At 33.4% G+C, this 18788-nt stretch overlaps 1 protein-coding gene across 1 annotated transcript; it reads left to right on the forward strand.

Moving 5' to 3' along the window:
* Positions 1–457: 457 nt before the first annotated feature.
* LOTGIDRAFT_164907 (hypothetical protein) lies at positions 458–18303 on the forward strand (the record flags this gene model as incomplete). Its single annotated transcript, XM_009061417.1, has 13 exons — positions 458–475; positions 8372–8476; positions 8898–9008; positions 9369–9546; positions 9985–10075; positions 10642–10723; positions 11086–11261; positions 11678–11815; positions 12234–12403; positions 12988–13041; positions 13194–13195; positions 15176–15256; positions 18241–18303. 13 exons carry the CDS (start codon positions 458–460, stop codon positions 18301–18303), a joined length of 1269 nt encoding a protein of 422 aa, XP_009059665.1.
* Positions 18304–18788: the final 485 nt, after the last annotated feature.

The raw sequence follows: 18788 nt of genomic DNA on the forward strand, positions 1-18788 counted from the left end.
GGGCAGCTTTTTGGAAATTGAGCTTAATTTTCCTCTAAAAGTAGAACTTTGATGAAATTTTTGTTGAAATTTGGAAAGGTGATATCATATACCACTCCAGCTGAAATAGCCCATATAATTATATTACTTTTTGACATCCTAGCAGCAAAGTAATTTGACAGAGCTTTTGCAGTTTTAAGCTGTCATGTAAATCATCCACCATCTTCACAATGTCAAGTTATTACAAACATCTTTTTCCACCTTGACTGCTATGGCCAGTATTCTTGCAGCACTGAATGCAGCGATTTAGATTTAAGCAGAGAATAATCAATGAGAGCCCTGTCAGAAAAACTGTAAACTTTATGGCTTATAGTTATTGTTTACAGTGTTTTTGTGATGATAGCTCTGATTGACTGTATTTGCTAGAGTACAATCCAATCAAATCCCTGCATTTGCAAACTTCTGTGAAACAAGCTAGATGGCCTTAGCAGTGAAGGTATAAGATGAAGTTCGTAAAAGCTTGACTTTGTGATGATGCCCAGTCCTACTTAAAGTAATTTTGCATCTTTTTTCTTAAAAAACAACAATATTATATGTCTATATTTAGTTAGGTGTAAAGATTGGAGTTAAGACACGAGGCTGTAATGGTTTGTCTTATACTCTAGAATATACCAACGAAAAGGGAAAATTTGATGAAGAAGTCATCCAAGATGGTAAGCTGTAATGAAAGACAGACGTCCTCTCTATTGACCAAAATTATAAGTTATATAAAAGTTGAAAATGATAATTAAATCAATACGTAGGTTGTTATCATTCACCGGAATCAAAGTCAAAGATGTCATTGGCTAAGATAGGGAAAAAAAACACTTTAACGTGTAAAAGGTTTGTGGGGCTCAAAAAGGTCATTTCTTCTTAATTGGGTTGTTATAGGTAAAAGCCTGTTCTCAAATCCATACCATATTGTTTTTTTTAAAGTTTCTCTAATTAATAATTATATTATTTTAGGTGTGAAGGTGATAATTGATTCGAAGGCTCAGTTGACATTATTAGGTACAGAGATGGACTATACCGAGGGAAATCTGTCATCCGAGTTTGTTTTCAATAATCCTAATATCAAGGGCATGTGTGGTTGTGGAGAGAGCTTCAATATATAAAGTGATGTTTCAATTCTGTGAAACCTTTTTTGGATGTAAATCTACAGAGTTGGACATGGGGAATTTGGTTTTTGTCATCAGCTGCAATTGATTAATATTTACATGAAATCAGATGTGATTAACGTTTACAATTGATGATTGTGTTAAATACTTTCTTAAACAATCGCATTAATTACCTTGATTTGAAAATTATTTTCCATGGAAATTTTTCCAATGCAGATCTATCAGTTAAACTTGGATAAATTGTTTTATTTTTTTTTTAATCCTAGTGTGAAACTTTTATTTTGGATAAAGTTTGTTTTTAGTGTGTTGAACTAATGGATAAACGTATACGAGAGTGAGTTTGTTTATATATTTGAAATATCTTGTTTATGTTTATTCAGGATGAAAACTTGTGTTAGGAAGGAACGGAGAGGAATATTGTCCTTATTGATTAAGCTTATATTGCAGTGCCTACATTACCAATATATTTGACTAGAGCAGGTCTCATGCTGCTGACATGTTTCAGTTTTAAATCCTTTGAAGGACAAATTGTCAGAAAATTTGGGTGAACTCACCTGTGAGTAAAGAAAGTGCACTTGCATGGTTTATAAAGAGGGTATGGTTATAAGGACATATGTCTAATCAAGATAGATTTTCCGTGCCAAAATTAAGCTAGTCTGAGTAAATTAAAAAGTTTTTTGAATTTTTTTTATATTTTTTAAGAGAATTGGAATATCAGCCTCAAAATAGTACTGATAGTCTTAGAATGTCTTAATATAATATTTTGTAAGTTTATGTTGAAAAGAAACACAATTCTCTCCTAGAAATTTCAACTCAAAAAAAGATTTTTGCTGAAAATAATGTGTGCTCATGCTTATATTTTTATCAAAACAAAGACATTCTAAGACCATCAGTACTATTTTGAGGCTGCTATTCCAATTCTCATAAAAATAATGGGAAAAATTCGAGAAACTGTTTTAACTTTGCTCAGAAAATAGAATCAACAACTTATTCAAGCGAGGAGAAAGTAAAATTACGGATTTGATTTTATCAACAATGTGATTCTCCATAAGGAAAGAAATTACATATCTGGAGTGGCAGTGGCATCAGGTGTATCAGATATTAAGAGATATTAATTTGCTATTGAACTATCACAGTTACCCCTCAAATTGTAATTTCATATTTCTAGAGCTTAGAACAATTAAATAACCATTACCTAAAAATTTTATCATTGGCATTTGATTGCTCTTTCACATTTGATGAATGATTTGGAATTCAACAGTATTTTGGTTGATTGTCAGTCTGTAGCTGTAAGTGTGTAAACCAGTGATAATTTGTAAATTGTATATATTTGTCATATTGTTTGTTAGTGTATATTAAATATAATATATTAATTTATTTGTTTTTGCTGTATGATATCTATATTCTGATACTGATAACAAGAGCTATGTCTTGATTCATTATCAAATAATTGCAACTGCAGGGAGACAATTTTGAACAGAATTAGATTTATAGCTTTCCAAGGAAGTAAAACTCCATTTCTTTCATTCCTACGTTTCTATCCATCCATCCAACATTTTTAAACATGTGCCACGTGTTACTAGTTATAGCTCAGTACAGTGACCCACATTCTACAGACTATTAACTTTTCCAATGGTTAACAATTTTATCAGCATAGCAAGGTGACAAATTTTTGGGTAGACATAAGATCATATTTATTAGAATATTTTCTTATATACATACTTTGATTTCTTGTCAAATTCACCATGAGGCATTTGCCTTGATATTGTTACAACCTGGATATAAAAGTCTTGATCTTGAGTATACTTATTGTAATTTAGGTATATATATATATATATATATATACAACTCATGATGGAGTATAGACATTAGAAATACACTTGATAAGTCTTCGTTAAGTTGTCTGTTTTTCTAGAACACTTTGTCAAGTAGCACATCAAGATGTATAATATTAGAAGAAATTGACAAAACCATAAGAGCACTTCACAATCGTATTTAAATGAATGCAGTGGTATATATCACATACAGATGGCATTTTTCCTGATACTTCACTTATTTTGATGCATTTAATCAAATTGTTATCTTCAACATCTCAAAACAAAAGCTGTATTTTTTTCTTAAATCAAAATCCAGCCAATGAATCAGACAATCTTTTACACATGGAAGTAATCTGTTCATTGTTCATAAACTCAGATACAGAAATAGCGTTCACTATCCCTATTGTTTCTTTAATATTCCTTCCTTTCACCCAGATACGTCCGTTCATTCCAACTGCTGTCTCAAACTTCATATTTTTACCCAGAGTTTTAAATAATACATTATCTGGACTTGTCAGTCTGGAATAGAAATTTAATGATTTACTACAAACATCAAATTCTTAACCAGAGGCGAACATATACATTATCACTAGGACTTATTAGTTAAAATTGTTTATGCTTTACAACAAACATCATTCATATTATTGATAGTTATATAAACACAAAATCTTAAGACTATTTTTACCAAGAATTTAAAAAAATAGAAGCTTAATATTTTTACAAATCTTCTAAATCTAAAGGTTATCAGAGCACATTCTAGGGATTTATTTCAGTCTAAAAACAACATCTGAGTAACAACATGTTTCAGGTTGTATTGAGCACTATTTTAACAGTAGTACTTCTATGTCACTCTACAATTGATATATTGAGTACAATGTTAACATTGGTATTTCTATATCACTCTACAATTGATGTATTGAGCGCTATTTTTACAGTGGTATTTCTATATCACTCTACAATTGATGTATTGAGTACAATGTTAACAATGGTATTTCTATATCACTCTACAATTGATGTATTGAGCGCTATTTTTACAGTGGTACTTCTATATCACTCTACAATTGATATATTGAGTACAATGTTAACAATGGTATTTCTATATCACTCTACAATTGATGTATTGAGCGCTATTTTTACAGTGGTACTTCTATATCACTCTACAATTGATATATTGAGTACAATGTTAACAATGGTATTTCTATATCACTCTACAATTGATGTATTGAGCGCTATTTTTACAGTGGTATTTCTATATCACTCTACAATTGATGTATTGAGTACTATTTTAACAGTGGTATTTCTATATTGCTCTACAATTGATGTATTGAGTACAATGTTAACATTGGTATTTCTATATCACTCTACAATTGATGTATTGAGTACTATTTTAACAGTGGTATTTCTATATTGCTCTACAATTGATGTATTGGGCACTATTACATATCATTATGACTTACTTTTTGACGAGGTTAATAGAGGAATAATGAAGAAAACCCCCATCTCGAATGACTCCCATACCATTATTTCTACCCTGTTTATCAATACACACCAACTCTGATTCCATGTCTTTATTAGCTACTGAAAACTTGGCAAATACGATATCTCCTACCTATAATGAGATAATCAAAATAATAATGTGGACTCTTACCAAGGGATGTTGAGTGGACAAACCTAAACATTATTAGCCTTATATTAGAAGCTATTTTTTGAAAGGGAAGCTGAGTGGACAATATAATGCCAAAATCAACAATACATGTATTAGCTGTTTGATCTAGGATGCTGATATTTGAAGATTCTTTGAATGGGAAGTAGAGATGACAATCTTAAAATGAATACTCTAGATGGTACTCTAGATGGTGTGTATGCCTGAAGAAGTTGAAGTCAATATTTCTACTTAAAGATAAGCTCATTTCCATGGATATAACTTAATTACATGTATATGAATTGAATGATTCAATGCATTGTTTGATCAGCACCAAAATCATCCTATGTGGAATTTCGTGGAAAAGGCCCACAGACAACCATATTACATGTCAAAATAATTAATCAAGAGTAAGGTTGAGAGAAAATCAACAGGATTAGCTACCTTAACATCAGGTCTGTTTCTTTTTGTAGCACCTTCGAAAGCTAAATATGGTAATGTAGCCAATTCACTGCCTCCTACATCCACTCGGAACATATCCCCCATCTTCTGTGTAACAATTCCCAACACTGCATCACCCCTCACCGGTATATACTGAAAAATTACAGAAATAACTGATTTATAGATATAACAATATCTTTTTTTCTTCTATTCAAAAAATGTATATAAACATCACCATCTAACACAAATGAATATAGGTTTTTTAAAAATTGGAAACAATCATGACTGTGCACATACCAATAAAATACCCAGGTGATCTAGAAGCTGATAGTGTTCAATACAGATCAAGGATCTTAATCCAAATCTTAATATAAATCATATTTCAATGCAATGTCTACATTTTAACAATAAATGACATGCAGTGGTTAACCCCCTGTTTAATTTCAACACAAGTGATATCCACCTCTTTAAAGTGATACTACGTCTTAGAATACACTCGCTCTGTGGCTAATATTTGGTAAGTCCACTGATGGATATATACTTTTAATGGCCAAATTTGAGCAAAATTAAAATTTTATTTTCATTCTAAGATGTAGTATCCCTTTAAATCCTTTTAATTTCTAAGGACCCCAATTACAAGTGGTTTCTTCCCCTCAAAAACTAATTAAGAAGGTGTTGATCTTGTCTTAAATCAATTCAGAAATGTGTGATTGATGTTTTCATTAAGACTCAATTAAGAAGCCATTGAATATTGAACTTGATTTCTTTGATATTGTCATTCCAATCACCAATGTAAAATTAAATTGATTAAAATAACAAGAAAACATCATACATAATACACATTTTCATACATCTATTTATGGGAGGACTAGGGAATCGCATACCACAACTTGCTCTTGATAGGCATATAACAAATGTAAACAAAGCAAAACGGATACCTACTCTCTTTTGAGGACTGTCTATCCAGTACAAATTAGGTTCTCTGAATCGAAGCACACCAGGTTTCGATACAGTGACTACATCTTCATCGATTCTAAGCCCGGGACCAACCAAAACTTTCTTAGATGCTTCAGATTCCTTTAAATTGTTCAAAACATCACCCGGCATAAATAAATTTCCCACGTGGGCCGCCATGTTGACATGGCTTTTCTAAAATTTTAGATTCTTAGGAATAATCCGAAACGAATAATCATCAATACTACAGATTTAAGACTGGAAAGTGATAAATTTTCATATTTTTGGTGACATTTTACGTTTTATTAACATGTTTACTCTGATTCTTTATTTTGAGAAAGAAAATAATAGTCTTTTGAAAATTTCCACTTGTAAATGATTGCAGGACTAAGTTTGAAGGAAGCCGCCATTACTCTACAAATTTCCAACATGGCGAACTTCGACAACGTGCAGGTCTCATTGCTGTCGGAAAATGGCCAATTTGAGCCACTATCTGGGAATCCTCATGATTTGGTTGTCAAAGCCCCAGCAGAAAATATCGTTCTATCTTTTGGAAGTGGTAATATTGAGCTTATTTCTTTACTTTTGTCAGAAAACTAGTCTAGATCGACAAAAATTTCCCTCCTATTTTGGTTATCATAACAAAGGCCATTTAATTCCATTGATCTGTGTGATGTCACTACTCATGAACTTACCGAGGCAGGTGTTATCTCATGGGCTACTGACAATGTTTTGAAGCTATTATTACCAGGCAGTTCGAGTATATAATTAGATTTTATATATTGCCCCATAAGTCATGCAGGTGCCCCCATTCAATACTTTGTTTTTTGAAGTCTTATGTCTGTCAATGGGAAGCATGTTTTTTGGCTTTATTCCAGCAAATTTTCATGAGTGTAATCTAATCTACTATGCGCTGACACTGCATGGCAGAGGCCCTCCCAGAACTTCATTGATTTCAGATGGCCTGAGATGAATTTTGAGCGTTTAGGGGGCTTAATTTTCACTTCAAAACAAGACTTTTCACAGACCCGAGGATCATTTATTCATGCTATTTTTGTAGATAAAGTGAAGCCAATCGAAATAAACAATGATACAGAAACAAGTCGACTGGGAAAACAATCTTTAATAATCACCAACAACCAAACCTCTCATTGTATTCAATTTACTTCAGTTCATGGTGAGTAAAGTGGAGGTGGAAAGAGCTGTCCAGAGTTAAATAGCTCAGTCAGTATTGAGTTGGATTGTCCTTTGCTAGGACAGTGGAATAGCTCAGTCGGTAGTGAGTTGGATTGTCCTCTGTTAGGTCAGTGGAATAGCTCATTCAGTATTGAGTTGGATTGTCCTTTGCTTGGACAGTGGAATAGCTCAGTCAGTATTGAGTTGGGTTGTCCTCTGTTAAGACAGTGGAATAGCTCAGTCAGTAGTGAGTTGGATTGTCGTCTGCTAGGACAGTGGAACAGCTCAGTCAGTATTGAGTTGGATTGTCCTCTGCTAGGACAGTGGAATAGCTCTGTCAGTATTGAGTTGGATTGTCCTCTGCTAGGACAGTGGAATAGCTCTGTCAGTATTGAGTTGGATTGTCCTCTGTTAGGACAGTGGAATAGCTCAGTCAGTATTGAGTTGGATTGTCCTCTGCTAGGACAGTGGAACAGCTCAGTCAGTATTGAGTTGGATTGTCCTCTGTTAAGACAGTGAAATAGCTCAGTCAGTATTGAGTTGGATTGTCATCTGCTAGGACGGTGGAACAGCTCAGTCAGTATTGGGTTGGATTGTCCTCTGCTAGGACAGTGGAATAGCTCAGTCAGTATTGAGTTGGATTGTCCTCTGTTAGGACAGTGGAATAGCTCAGTCAGTATTGAGTTGGATTGTCCTCTGTTAGGACAGTGGAATAGCTCAGTAGTGAGTTGGATTGTCTTGGATTGTTAAGCGATTAGGTGCCATGGGTTCAAATCCTGAGTTTTGCTATTTCATTGATTTGTCTTTCAGCTTTAAAATCCTTTCAACACCATTTAAAACAACAGAAAAATAAAAAATTATCAGTTTTTACTGAAAGAACAGATGAGGCCTCTGCAGTCCAGTATTTTCAGGTTGGTTTTTGTAATACATCAGAAACTTTACAAACTTTCCTCTAAACCTGAGAACTAATACTTGGAAGTTAATATTCCATTTCATATGAAAATAATCATTAAAATTTGATTTAGTGGCAATATGGCATTAATGATACTTTTGATGCAACCACTTGGTTTCTCTTGGCAAGATTTCTGTCCTTTAACACTACATGTAGTTGTCAGTTTGTTTTCTTAATCACGAGAAAAAAACAGAATATCCCATCCCTCAACATATCTCCCACTTGGCTATAGGTTCTTCCTTTTTCTTTCCAGTTTTATGGTTATTTATCTCAGCAACAGAATATGATGCAAGATTATATCCGAACGTCTACATATCAACAAGCTATGCTCAGTAATTTATCAGATTTTACTGACAAGGTAAGAATTGCTTTTCACTTTGTCTTCTCTCTAAACTGAAGTGAGCTTATCAATTATTCGATGATAATGCTAAAGCGACATTTAGGGGTAGAGATCACATTAAGTAATGCCTCACAATTTTATGGTACACTAGTCCTGACTTTTATTCCTGAATTTTATTGTACACAATTTACATTTACATTGTTATCATCAGTTTATATGGAATACTACTCCTAAGTTTTATTGTACAGAACGTTTCAACAATTTACATTGTCCTCATTTGATGACAACAATGTAGATTTTTGTAACCTTGTGTATAATAAACCAAGGAGTAGTACACCATGATATTGTATTATCCCATAAAACGATTTGTTTAGCTCACAGCAGTCCTCATGAATTATCCACATTGCTGATTTTGTCCATTTATAAATTCTATTTTTAGATTGTATTAGACGTAGGAGCTGGATCAGGTATTTTATCATTCTTCGCTGTTCAATCTGGTGCTAAAAAAGTTTATGCTATCGAGGCCAGCAGTATGGCTCAACATTGTGAGGTAAGATTACACTTTGTTGGTTGACCAAGTATTGGCAGATTCTACATACGGATATCCAAACAATTCTCATTGATGTCCATGTCTTGAATATTACTATATGATTGATTAACTTGTATCTAAGGTTTAAATGTAGAGTAGAAATAAGGCATTCTTGAATCTGAATGTTAAGAAAGCACAAGCAGTGTCATGTATCTCGTCTCATTGGAATCAGTCTGGAATTTGTGCCGTGTCTGATATTATTCTTTGCAATACTGTTTTATTGAGTGGAATTGACAATCGATCACCAGTGCTCGGATTTATATTGTGCATAAAAGCTTTGAAAGGGTTCTAATTACTAGCTTTGGTTTTAAATTTTTTCAGATGTTGGTGGCCCACAATAATCTAGGTGATAAGATAGAAGTTATAACGGGTAAAGTGGAGGAGGTTGACGTGCCAGAAAAAGTTGATATTATAATCTCAGAACCCATGGGGTATATGTTGTTTAACGAACGTATGTTAGAAAGCTATTTACATGCTAAAAAATGGCTCAAACCTGGAGGTAAGGCTATCTCTTTACACTCTTTCATGACCCTGCGTGTTGTACAGTTGGAAATCAAAATTACAATCAGTTGGAAATCAAAATTACAATCAGTTGGAAATCAAAATTACAATCAGTTGGAAATCAAAATTACAATCAGTTGGAAATCAAAATTACGATCCTTTGACAGTTAGCTTATGTTGCTGTCTACGCAAAATTTGCAAAATTGCACACTGCATTGGCATCAGATATGTTGGACCTTAATCTTCATTCCCCTTTTAATGCTATTTCATGAGTAAAATTGCCCTCATTGGACACTGCATGTCTTTGTATCTAAATTTCCTTTGACAGGTGTGGAACATAAGAGTGGAATGTGCTTCTATTATCATTTGCCAATTCAATTTTTAAAAGAGGTACTTGTATATTAATTGTAATTGACATTTTTGAAATTATTTTCAGGTAGAATGTTCCCTACTCAAGGAGATCTTCATATAGCACCGTTTACAGATGAAGCATTATATAATGAACAATATTCTAAAGCTAATTTCTGGTACGTTTTATTGAGAAAATGCTCCTTGGACACACAGTATTTTATTTTTCCCTCTGTTTAAGAAGTTCAGGCCACATATTCTCGAAACAATCTTAGCACTAGGATGTCCTAGATTCTTATCTTCTAACATTGATTCTAGGACATCGTAGCTCTAAGATCATTTCAAGAATACATGGCCATGTTTTGAGTAGAATTGTGACAATGATTACAAGAAGAATTATGTCCTTTGATAGGACATTTGATTGCAACATGAATTAGAGTTTCTCCTGTGCATGCCCCTTTTAAAAATAAAAAGGATAGTAGATTAATGACACTTTCTTGTCGAATGTGTGCACCCATCTTCATTAGCCTAATACAAGGCCAGGTATAATGTCACAGGCAAGACAAACAACCCTAATTTTAAAAACCAGCTCTTCCTATTAAAACCCTCGTATACAGTTTCACATGATAGAACGGTATGCATGTGAGGAATAGTTCATTTAAAATCGAGGGGTGTCAAATAAATGATTCACTATATCAAACCTTGCTGTTATTATGTAAATTTTAATTCATTTGACCTATTTCAGGTACCAAGAATCATTTCATGGTGTAAACTTAACAACTCTACGTAATGCAGCAGTTTTAGAATATTTTAAACAACCTATTGTAGTTAGTATATTTGTACAGATATCATATATTGAAACCTTGTTGCCATACTTTACCCCTCAATTCTATATGTGGCTGAATTTTATTTTTTTTAAATCATCTATGAGCTCTGTGAGAGCTCCTGTTCTGTACTAGCTATTTAGTTGCCACAAACTATGAAGACCCACAGATTTGCCTATAGTTAAAATTCAGAGTTATCTGCAGATAAAGTAGATATTTAGATGACGGCTTTTTACATGCGTCTTTATGTTTTCAATTTAATTTCTAAAAATGGTATGGATGGCTAGGATTAAGTTCTGTTAGTTGGTAAAGTGAATATAGAGACGACTGTATAACTATAATGAAATGATTATCTTTCTTTCCAGGACACATTTGATGTAAGAATTTGTTTATCCAAACCACACAAATATTCCGTAGACTTCCAGAAAGCAGATGAAACTGAGCTCCATGTGATTGACATTCCCCTCTCCTTCACGCTTCTAACAACTGGTATGATACATGGCCTTGCTTTCTGGTTTGATGTCGGTTTCTTTGGATCTAGGTAAGAGTTTCTGTTAAAATATTATTTTCCTTATCTTATCTTAGCTGTCGCTCTCCTTGCTATAAACTTTCATGAGGAAGCATTAGAGGATTCTGGTTTGCTTTCTGGGAAGAATTTTCGCGTAAAAATATAATGTGATTGCCCTGTGTATCATTGTATCAGTCATTGTCATAAAGAAACAGTTGATTGCTGGCTTTTATGTTGTAGTTCATGCTTTGAAAACCATCCAAGATAACAAAACTTTTAGTGTAGAGAGTGTTTTAGTAATCCTTACGATCTGATTTCTTTCCAAGTTAGATTGTGGACTGGTGTGTACATCTGTTAAAAATCTTTATCCTAAAGAATATAGATATATGGTCAGTTTCAGACAGTATTTTCTTGTCCAAATGATAGTTATAAAATCTTGTATATTTCAGTAATAACGTATGGCTATCGACGTCCCCTACCGAACCTCTCACTCACTGGTATCAAGTAAGATGTTTACTTCAGACCCCAGTGTTAGTAAAACAGGGCCAGGTTTTAACAGGAAGATGTGTTTTAAGATGTAATACAAGGTATGGTATCTCAGTTTGATTAATTGTGAATTATTTACCTTACACCTTTCTTTAGAACAGTTGTGAGTTTTCGAGTTGAGAAAAATGGATTCTGTATTGTCCATTCCCTATTTTTGAGGCAATTTGTACGGTGACAAACTTAGTCACAATAGGTCTCTGAAAGACAAAGCTGAAATTGCAATGTTTTCTTCTGAAAATTGAAAGCTATAGAAACAACTTTGATTGTGCGAACATAATATTGTTAGTCTGTACATTGAAATACAAATAACAGCTTTGATACTAAAGTTTGAACAAGTTTCTCAGTTTATCAGCTGCTGTATTGGAAAATTAAGATTCTGTACTTATCCCAATGGCCCTGGCCTTCTTCATCTATAACTGAGGATCTGAGGCTAATTTTATATTTTGGGTTTTTTTTCAGACAAAGTTATGACGTAGATATAGAAATAAATATACCTGGTACCAATTCGAAATCTATCAATACCCTAGATCTCAAAAATCCTTTCTTTCGTTATACTGGTCAGACGCCCCAACCTCCACCTGGCTCCAACTCACAGTCAGCTACTGACACCTATTGGAACGCTTATACAGGTAAGTTACTTGTCTTGTCAACAGACTGTGGCATCAGAGTTTTTGATTACCTAATTGTGATTTGAGGCTTCTACATCCACTTCCTTGTTTCTGCAGCCTAATATTCTTGTTTGTCAGAAAAGTTCGCGGACAGGTATCCAAAATATTCATTTTGAATTCGAACGACAAAATGTGTGTTTTCCCCTCTGTAAAGTCATGTTTACAAATATTAACTTTCCCAATGGTTAACATTGTCATCAACCCAAAGACAATCTATAAGTCTCTCAGTAGTATTTTGTAATTGATGTTTCAATTCATATGAAAATGATTGTCAAATTTCAATTCAGAAAACAGTGTGGTCAGAGAGTGGTTCTGCGAGTTCAGATGCTTGCTTTTTGTTCAGATGATAAAATACCTTTTGGTTTTTTCCAACAGTTCTTAATTATATTACAGGTCAGACCAACCAGTATGTTAACGGGTTTTTAAACGGCCAGGTGGACGCCAGTCAGTTGATGAATCAGGGAGTTATACCAACTAATTTAATAGCAGTTTGTAAGTTATCTCCCTTTAACTTTTTAAATGCTATTGGTTCCCTCACTCCATAGCGATTACCAGTTGCGTATGGTTGGGAATAATGAAAGTGGCCATGAGTTCCAAAGGTAATTCACAAATCATTAGCATAAGAGTTGCGTTGGACACTTTTGACCGCTATTCTTAATTGCAACCATACACAACCGGTGATCACTATAGTGTGATTTTGGTTTGAAGCAGAGTGCACATTAACAAAAAACACAACATTTTGTTATTAAAGAAGTGTGTTATAAGTTTTTTGTTTTTTGTTATATTTTGACATTCTGTATTAGTTACCTCTAAGTCAAATGGGAATTGGGAAGTTTCCGAGAATAATTCCAGTTTCTTTGCCGATGCCAAAATATTCTTATAATGCCTTTGCACATGATCTATGGGAGCGTTTTATTGGTGAGTGCTGCTCATATTCTGGGCGTATAGTAAAACAAGTTGGAAAAGGGTTCAGATTGTGTTTCGCATGAGCCAAATAAAAGGTGGTGTGGTGTAGACAGAATTCGAAATTCCTGAGAAAGGAATAAAAGGGTAAATTTTGAATGTGATTAAGGTCAGAGATTGTTCAGAATTCACCAATCCAGCGCCACCATAATCAATACCGAAGTACAATATTCATGAGGTCTTGAATAAACACTAACATGATTGACATGTGTAACAAGTTTTTGTTTATTTTTTATGTAGCCACAGTGGCTCCTATAAACCCAGGCAGTATTCCCAGTGTTGGTCAAACAGCAGTTTCCAATAGTCATCGGACGTCAATCGGAGGGGGGATCAGCCCCCTTAATTTTGCCCCACAGGTAAATGATATAGTGCATGCTGTCAGTTAGCTTTCCGTTTACTTTCCGTTTTAGAATTAACTTGTTTCTTAGTTTTTAGTTCTATTTTATATTGCTTAAAATTTTGTTGAATATTTTTTTCATCAGTGGAAGTTTTACTGAAATATTATCTATTGGGTTAATTGAAGAAACTTTTGAAAATTAAGATTGAATTTTGAAATTGTGTTGAAATTTCTTTGTATAAATGAAAGTTTTACTGAAATTTTATCTATGGCCTCAATTGAAGAAACTTTTCAAAATTCAGATTTTATGATTTTCATATGTTGCTCCTCTCTTTCTATTGTAATGTCCGTTCTGAAACTAGAATGTGTGTCTGACAATATTTTGGGTTTTATTAAAGAGATTGTAAAGATGTTTTCTAAATTTTTCATGTGTATCAGGAACACTGATAACATCAATTTGCACCATTCCAATTTTCAATCAGACGTCTGCAGACGTCTGATTGAAAATTGGAATGGTGCAAATTGATGCTATCAGCGTCCCTGATACTCATGAAAAATTTAGAAAACATCTTTACAATCCATTTAAGTAAATGGGAAGAATTATCAACAGTACAAAAAAAAATACTATCACAAAAAGTTGAAAATGTCCAAATTTTCGGTGTGCAATGAAAGCTAGTTGTAATAAGCATAGAAAAAAATATACTTCTGAAATAACAGCTTCCTTTTCTGTCAATCTAATCTTTTTTAAATTATCAATATTTATTTATCTATGAGCACTTTTGACACTATAAAACTATATTGTTTATCTGTGGCGGCCATGTTTTTGCAATTTCTTATTTTTAAATTTGTTTTTTGGCTTTGAAAATTGCATGTTTTATTAATTCTGAAGAATGACATTTGACGTAAATACAAGCCATTTCATTTGTATTGTTTCCATTAGTAACAAAAACTATATTTCAGTACACTACCGAACACTGAAATTATCTCCCATTTTCTTTCTTTTGAATTTGGAAAGAGACAGCTGTAGGCATTTTTCTTGTACCAGTGAATTTTCGAATGAATCATCTGCATCTGATTCTGTTGACTGTGGTGTTCAGCCACATTTTCTAGAATTATTTGTATTTTGGGCACCAAGTTTCATGTTTTCCGTCAGAACATTTTAGGGGCTATGAGTTAGAATTCAAGTTTTTGAAATTTTTAATGACTATATTTGGGATACTAGAAATAGTAAGGTGATCAACCAGGAAATAAAAATAATTGAACGCCCTGAAGCATTGATGATTTTCTCATGTCCTCGTAAATACTGAGACTACAATGTAGTATTTTTATACTGACCAATTTTAAACCAAAAATTAATTTTCATATCCCACTCAATAACATGGTGTGTATCATTCGAACATTAGACTTAACTGTGGTATATTTGTATATTTCAGAGTGTAATCTCAGGAGGAACTCAACATTATCCAGTCAGCAACCAGTTTATGATAGGAGATTACGTGATGCCAGGAAATGTGGTAACACCTAATCAGTCTTACTATAAAACAGAACAACAAGTTAATCAATGATGTTCTTTATAATTAGATCAACTATAGCCAACAGAATTTATATCCTTACAGGGATTGTCAAGAGGTTTTCGCAAAGGCCATATGTTATTCAAGCCTATTTTACAATTAGTGATGTCATCACACACTTAGTTTTAGTAAAATTGCAGGAACCACAGTCTTGTGATTGAAAATTAAAATGGTGCAAATTGATACCATCAGTGTCCCTGATACACATACATTTTTTAGAAAACCTCTTTACAATACCTATAACCCACTTTTATCTTTGAAATCGATAGACAGTTTGTATATCTGGAAAAGTTCATTAGAAAGTTAACCTTAAACCCCTTTATCTTTAAATGAGCCATTCCATTCATAATATACAGCATCATTCTGATGTTGCGAGTGCGGAGTTCATTTGAAAGTTGAGGGATGTCAATTAGATGACTGGCAAACTCTATCCAGCCTTGCCCTCAATGAAATATTGTTGTTTAATTGGTGAACTGAAACTGAAACAAGATGTAGATAGAGAAACAAACAATATGTTTTGTCTTCAAAAGTTTGATTGTGAACTCTTTGTAGAAACATAGATCTGAAATTTCAAACATAATTTCCCAATAGATCTTCTTTTCAATATCATTTGTAAGTGTGAAATACCACACTGCGACAAAAGTTGATCGGGACACATTTGAGAAAGGGGGTGCTGGAGTATATAGTTTCTGTTGGCTTGTATACCGGTACATGTTATTTTTAAACCTGATGATTGTAAATAGTTATTATAGGACTGGATAATGTGGACTACAATATTGTGAAGGAAATGTTATCCAGTCCTAGGTTGTAAAGTGCTAAAAACCATTTTGTGTTGCATTGAATTTCATATAGAGTGTTTTTCATTCAAGACATTTGTGTGTCTGAATTTAAGAAAAATTGAATTAGCCCAAACAATTTTTATGGTAAAAACTATGTATCATAAATAAATCCTCTAAAACTCCTATGATACCAATTTTGTTGCAAGTGTGAAATTTTACATTATTTCTGTGTGAAATGGGACTCTTTTCTCTACCCCTAAATGTTGCTGTAAAACAGATTTTCAAAAGTTACTTACTCATCTTCACAATATCAAGTTATTTTGACCCAAATTTTTTAAGGTGGGCTCAACCTTGGCGACATAACATGTCTTTCAAGTCATCTAAATTTTTCAGAAGGGGCTACATTTTCTTGTGGGCCTGGCCCCTCTCTAGATACAAGCCTGGACGCAGATTGTACTAGCTTGACATTGTGTGGATGAAGTTAGGTTAATCAAGGGTTCCAATGAGATCAGTTTTTTTGCAGCCATTATGTTTCAAACCTTCATTTCATTTTATAGTCATTCATCCGGTGTTTTTTCTTTTTTTTACCTCAATCTGGGTTAAACATTGATATGATATCCCTAATAATGTAAATAGACTGTTCCAATTTCTATATAGCAATGGTTGAAATATGCATTATTGGAATAGGTCAAAAGGAATTGAGGGGTGTTCAGTTATAGTTATTATCTGTTTATATATAAAACCATCTTGATAATAATTATTGGGCACAACAACAAGTTTAGGACTGTGATCTTCAATATAAGATAGTTTTCTTCAGAACAGTTCCTATGGCCACAACCTTTAAACATTGTTTTGATTAAATAAAAATAATTTACAGTGTTCAAATAGTGCTGAGTAGGCTATATAATCATAGAGATATACAGAAGCTTTCATTTTTAGAATTATACAATTAGGGCATTGGATAGCCATCGCCATGACAATATGCAAATTTACTACTAATTCTTCTAGCAGGAAGATTTTGATTAGTTAATCTTATAACATTGTTTATCTCCCTTTCCTTGAAAATATTTAGAATTAATCAGATTTGTTTCTATGACAACAAAGATTGTTTATATATATAAATATTGTATGTAGACTAGGATTGTATATTGTTACCATGGATATCATAAAATTTCTCATCATCTTTTATGTTTCATAGTTTGTTTTCTGCCATTTATAATTTGTGAAAATATTCAGGTATCTACTGTGTAGCTACTTTACTTACGTTTTTTTTCCTATTGAACAAATTTCGTCTGCCATTATCTCACCAAAACCCAAACCTTTTTTTTTAGTTTATGTTGAAAATCAATTGCCTTCTGGGGCCACAACCCTTTTTTCATACTTAGCTGGGATTTTACTTAAATTCAATGCAGCTCCTACAGTTGCACAATGCTTGTACCTTTTCTTGAAGTTGAGAATGGAAATGTTTTGTGGTCCTGTGGTCTGAGCCTTGTCAGAAATTTTGGAAATATCGATCAAATTTCAAAATTATTTGCAGATGTTTTAATTTACATTTTCAGAATTCAAATTTTAATAAATTGTGATTTTTTTGACTTAAAATAAAGGCCTATAATTATTATTATCATTATTGTTATTTTCATTATTATTATAATTAAAATTATTATTATTATAAGTTTGATCAGTAATTATCAGTGTCCGATTAAAGCAGATTTCTCCATTTATACAGCTGTGTTCTATTTTAAAATGTTCATCCTTCACAGGTTCAGATATTCATTGAGATTTTCCACCTGGTTTTCTTTTTGTCATTGTAAGCCCGGAGCTACAGGGGGGCTATATTACTTGCCACTCCGAACAATCAAGTCTGGCTAAAGGCTTGTCATTGAGGAAACAACTGTGTTACAGTCTGTGCAGGGAAGCAGTTGAAACATATTGATAATGTCAAGCTATTTATTACGAACTACGTCTTATACCTAGACTACAATGATCACCTTTCTTGTATCATGGAATGTGGATTGTCACATGTCTGAAGCTGGCATAGCCTTCAGGAGACTCTCAGTGGAAGCATTTTGTCGAGACATGATAGGGATATCATCATGGTAGAACCTTCAAGAGATGCTGCTACGACTGCCTTGACTATTTCCACGTCAGCATCCCCATGGTGCATTCACCGCTGTGCAACCCTTTGACCTCATTCCATCAGTTATCATATGATATAAGTTGTTGCTTATAAGCACCTCTTGAAATTATTCCCCTTTCTTGCCATTGAACTCTGTTACAGAAGTAAAGCTAACAATGGGATGGTTGTAATGGTTATGTCTCTGATGTGTGACATCTTTGATTGATGGCCAAAGATCATGACCATCAAATACAATTTCACTACTCAAATGTTCTGAGATGGCCAAAGCCTGCTGTGGCTTATCAGCCTTCCGGACGATAAAACTGGCTTCAAAGAGGGCACCATCTTCAATAATTGATATAATTCTGTATACACTATAATATTTTGTTTTAACCCGAAGAATAAATCTTTATCATATTAGCATTAACAGAGTCTGTGGGTATGAAAACCTTGGTGTAAACACCAAAATCAGTGGGTATGAAAACTTGGGTGTATTGGCACATTGTATGATGAACATTCATCATTAGCCCATTCAGACAGGTTCAGTAAAGTAGGATGTAAATCTCCATCCCATTTCCAA

This window comes from Lottia gigantea, assembly GCF_000327385.1.
Source record: "Lottia gigantea unplaced genomic scaffold LOTGIsca_48, whole genome shotgun sequence".
In the NCBI taxonomy this organism is placed as follows: Eukaryota; Metazoa; Mollusca; class Gastropoda; family Lottiidae; genus Lottia; species Lottia gigantea.